The 4,509-nt window shown below is 36.8% G+C and overlaps 1 protein-coding gene across 1 annotated transcript in view; it reads left to right on the top strand.

Annotated features, from left to right (window-relative positions):
- Window positions 1–4,273, top strand: part of LOC106878860 (uncharacterized) — a 35,791-nt gene extending 31,518 nt beyond the window's left edge. The window contains exon 2 of the mRNA XM_052976973.1: window positions 2,662–4,273. Within this exon, the coding sequence (XP_052832933.1) occupies window positions 2,782–4,239 (1,458 nt within the window). The 5' untranslated portion in view covers window positions 2,662–2,781 and the 3' untranslated portion in view covers window positions 4,240–4,273. The remainder of the gene's footprint in view (window positions 1–2,661) is intronic.
- Window positions 4,274–4,509: the final 236 nt, after the last annotated feature.

Below are 4,509 nucleotides of genomic sequence, written 5' to 3'. Positions count from 1 at the left end.
GTTCGTCCTGAAAAACACTCACTCTACCCACTGCAGCATCTCTCCACGGACTCCAGTGTTGGACAGTTTCTTCAGCAGTGTTAATCCTTTCTCCTCTAGGCACACTGCCCGAAATTTTGGGAGAGGAGCCAGTCGATTAGATCGACCCCAGTACGTAACTGGTACTTAATTTATCAACCCCGAAAGGATGAAAGGCAAAGTCAACCTCGGCGGAATTTGAACTCAGAACGTAAAGACAGACGAAATACCGCTAAGCATTTCGCCCAGACTGCTAACGTTTCTGCCAGCTCGCCGCCTTGTTCAGCAGTGTTAATGATGGCCATCATGCTTTATTTTCTTGTTGGTTCTTTTAATTTTTTTTAATAATCGCTCTTCTATTTCTGGGTATTCTGCACTTAAATTTGCTTCCCTATCTGAATGGGGTTGAGATGAGAAGACTTGGTTTCAATCTGTTTGTGGATCAATTAACGTTATGAAGGTTGAAGTCTCCCTTCGTTAATATGTTGTCAGCATGACACCAATGGATGAAACACTTAATAATATTAAGGCATTCCTTGAAGCGTAGAAGAGGAGTTAGGGATGGTCTAATAGAACCCAGTTGTAAAGATTGTTCAGCTCCCAAGAAATTTGCGTGTATTTGTAACGTTGGTCGCAAAAGAGAAACATTTATGAAAACGTACAGATAAATAAGTTTTCTTTTCAGAGCATGATTGCAATTATAATTGATAATATAATTGATAATAAAATTAATATGATTGATAATAAAATTAGTATGAAATGATATTAAATGAAGTTTTAGTCACACATCGATTAAGTTAGTAAATTTTTGACATTTTTGTGACAAGATAGTGTCTCAAAACATTCTAAAGAAACAGACGACAGAGAAACATTGGCGCCAAAAAAATGCAGAAGGTAAAGATATATATGCGAATAAATAAAATATAAATATATAGAACAGCCTAAGAATTCTAAAGCGTGTCATGCAACTAAAAGACTAAATAAACTAAGATAAAATAAAATATCAATCGACTAAAAATATTTACAAAAAGTTTTTTACTCACCTCACACAAGGGTATGCCCCAAAAAGTTCAATTCTTAAAACCATGGTAGGTTAGAGTCCAGGAGCAAAAAGAGTTCTACAAATGCCGAGATGCACTTTGTATGCAATTTGAACCGTGGTAATGATCCCCCGAAATAGCCTTCAGTGTGTTTGAATGAACTTTGTGGAACTCTTATTTTTTTTGTAACTTTCAAAATAATAAATTAAAGGAACATTTTAATCTCACTTTGTCATATTACTTCAGGAAATTACTCTGAAAGAAATCTTTGCAGAAAGGCGAATAGATTGATTACACATTTCATTCATTATGTTATCGTAGTTTTGGCTGTTATTTCTAGCATGTGAATAGCATGCTTGAGGGTGGGGGGGAGTTGAAAAATTTAAATTTTTCAGACATTTTTTGTTTTTTTTTCAGAATCATAATCTCCGTATTTTTTTGTACGTATTTCGCCAAAAAAACGTCCGGAAAAAGTGAAAAATGAAGAAATGGGGAATGGGGGAGGAATTGAAATTTTGAAGTGATTTTTGAAAAATTTTTTTCAGAATCGGAATCTCCATAGCCTAAAACGGGATTCTGTTAAAAAAAAAATTCAGGAGGAAAGGGTTCCGTTTACATATTCTCTATCTGAATCCCTAGTTTATTCGTAGCATGACACGCTTTAGAATTTTTATGAATTTTTAATCGTTTATATTTACCTTTTTGACAGGCTGTTCTATATATTTGTATTTCATTCGCATATATATTTTCCCCTTCTGTGTTTTTGTGTATGTATATTTTCGTATGTTTAAGAACCATGGTAATATTTATATATGATTAAATGTTTGGAGTGGAGGCGCAATGGCCCAGTGGTTAGGGCAGCAGACCGATAGAATAAGTATTAGGCTTACAAACAATTAGTAAGTAGTTATGGCCATTTCAATCAGCTCCATTTTATGAATCAATGAAAACATTACGTTAATTTGAAAGAAACTGGTTTCATTCAAATTGATGTAATGTCTTCGTTGATCGATTAAATGGAGCCGCTTGAAACGGCCATAACACATTGATACCTAGACATTCTTGTTACTTATATATATGTGTGTATGTCTATATATATATATATAGGTGTAGGAGTGACTGTGTGGTAGGTAGCTTGCCTACCAACCACATGGTTCTGGGTTCGGTCCCACTGCATGCCACTTTGGGCAAGTGTCTTCTACTATAGCCTCAGGTCGACTAAAACCTTTTGAGTGGGTTTGGTAAACGGAAACTGAAAGAAGCTCATCGAATATATATATATGTGTGTGTGTGTATGTTTGTCCTCCCACCATCGCTTTACAACCGATGCTGGCGTGGTTACATTCCCGTAACTTAGCGGTTCGGCAAAAAGTGACCGATAGAATAAGTACTAGGCTTACAAACAATAAGTCCTGGGATTGATTTGCTCAACTAAAGGCGGTGCTCCAGCATGACTGAACCAAATAAAAGAGTAAAATAATAAAAGCATGTATATTGGCATTATTATTATTATTATTATTATTATTATTATTATATATAATGTATATATAACATCTACATATATTCACATATTTCAATTTCCTGTTTTCTCTTCTTCTTGTAGATCTTCAACTGAGTTTGGTTTCACACTTGGTGCCTGTCATTGGCAGAACTGACTTCAACTGAGAGATAAGAAGACGTGGAAGTTTGAGGAAAAGAAGGAAAGAAGAATAAAAGACAAAGAATGTTTCGGAAAAAAAGGGAACAGTTGCCCAGTCGCCAGTTTTATGTTCAATTCCTTGGCTGGTTACCATGCAATGGAATCCAAGGTTCTGAGTACACAACACCAGCTATTACCGAACTCAAAAAGAGATTGAAAGAACATTCAAATCCTCCAAAGTTGACATTGAAAATAAACAGTGAAGGCTTCGAGGTATCACCAATCACTGATAACTCAAAGAAGAAGCCATCGAATCCAAGAATTTTTCCCATTATGCTTGAAGACATAATGTTTGTGGCCTTAGAATGCATAGACTCAGATATAGTTGCATGCATCTATCGCAACAGGAATACACAGAAATCGCATTATCTTCAAGTGCACGTTTACCGTTTTGATTCTCCGACAACTGCCTCACATTTTGTACAGAACATTCACTTCATGACCACCACGGAGGCCCATCTGTCGCATGTGAGACACATTGAAGACTTTCTACGTGGAGAAAGTGTAGCGGACTCTCCTCCCATACAGCCCAAATCACCTTTAATCGCAAGGGTTTCTAGTGGGGGCTCTTCCAGCAATGCAGCATCTGATGAGAATGTGCCGGCTGTTCAAGAGGACCCACAGGTACAAGCAATCACTGATGAATTAAAACTAAAGTTTAGGACAAAAACTGCTCCGATCTTGCTTCCAGCAAAGGATTACGACACCGTTCGACGGAAACAAGGCCATATAGATAAAATGGGGACACGAAAGTGCCGCAATGAAAGAGTTATAGGTGCACTTAAATCTCACTTTCATGATGATGACGATGATGATGATGACGACGACGATGACGATGATGATGATAGTGGCACTAATGGCCAAGGCCCACGCTCACCTTATCCTCTCTACCCTATAAGAAAATCTCCAGCCAGTCCATCTATTTCTCCTGAAAGCAAAAGTCCTCGTTCACCAGAATTAGTTCGTTTGAAGGACAGATATCAAAGGACCGGTTCCAAATATGGAAGTGATAGTGACATAAGAAGTGCTCAACCTCCAATGGTTCCAACATCACCAAAAAGACAGCCATCGTTCAATGCGCAAAATACTGTTTTCCAATTTGATAAGCGTTATTCACATAACGAATCTCTGAACAGCACCGTATCTTCCGATCGTAGTGGATCATCACACCACTCCGCTCCCATTAGAAACCCTTTGCCCACAATGCCAAAACCAAAATATGAAATTCCACCCGATTATGATGTGTCACCACAAGTATTGAGATATCAGCCACAGCACAACCAACCTGGATATGGCTATTACAGAGATGATCTTTCCATCCATAATCATAGCAGGGCTTATCCACAGAGAGTTCAATACCCACAACGGCCATACAGTAGTAACATGAATTTAAATCAGAACTATCCCCAGCCCCATTTTGATCCTTCGGAATTATATGCAAAACCCACCCCACGATTGAGGGGTAATAAAAATAGCAGATGATTTTTTTTTTCCTTTCTTACCTTTCAAATTAAAAGTAGTTTGAAATAATTTATTCATAAATTATACACACATACATATATACATATATGAACATATACACATATACATATATATATATGTGTGTGTGTCTCTGCTTGTGCATATACACACACACACACACACACACATATATATATATATATATATATATATATATATATATATATATATTAAGAATATATATATGTTAAGGCCGGTTTATGGGATTCCTTTAGGTTTCCCATCCATAAA

This window comes from Octopus bimaculoides, chromosome 26, assembly GCF_001194135.2.
Source record: "Octopus bimaculoides isolate UCB-OBI-ISO-001 chromosome 26, ASM119413v2, whole genome shotgun sequence".
Classification (NCBI taxonomy): Eukaryota; Metazoa; Mollusca; class Cephalopoda; order Octopoda; family Octopodidae; genus Octopus; species Octopus bimaculoides.
The sequence above is the reverse complement of the archived record's forward strand: the minus strand, read 5'-3'. Positions and strand labels throughout refer to the sequence as shown.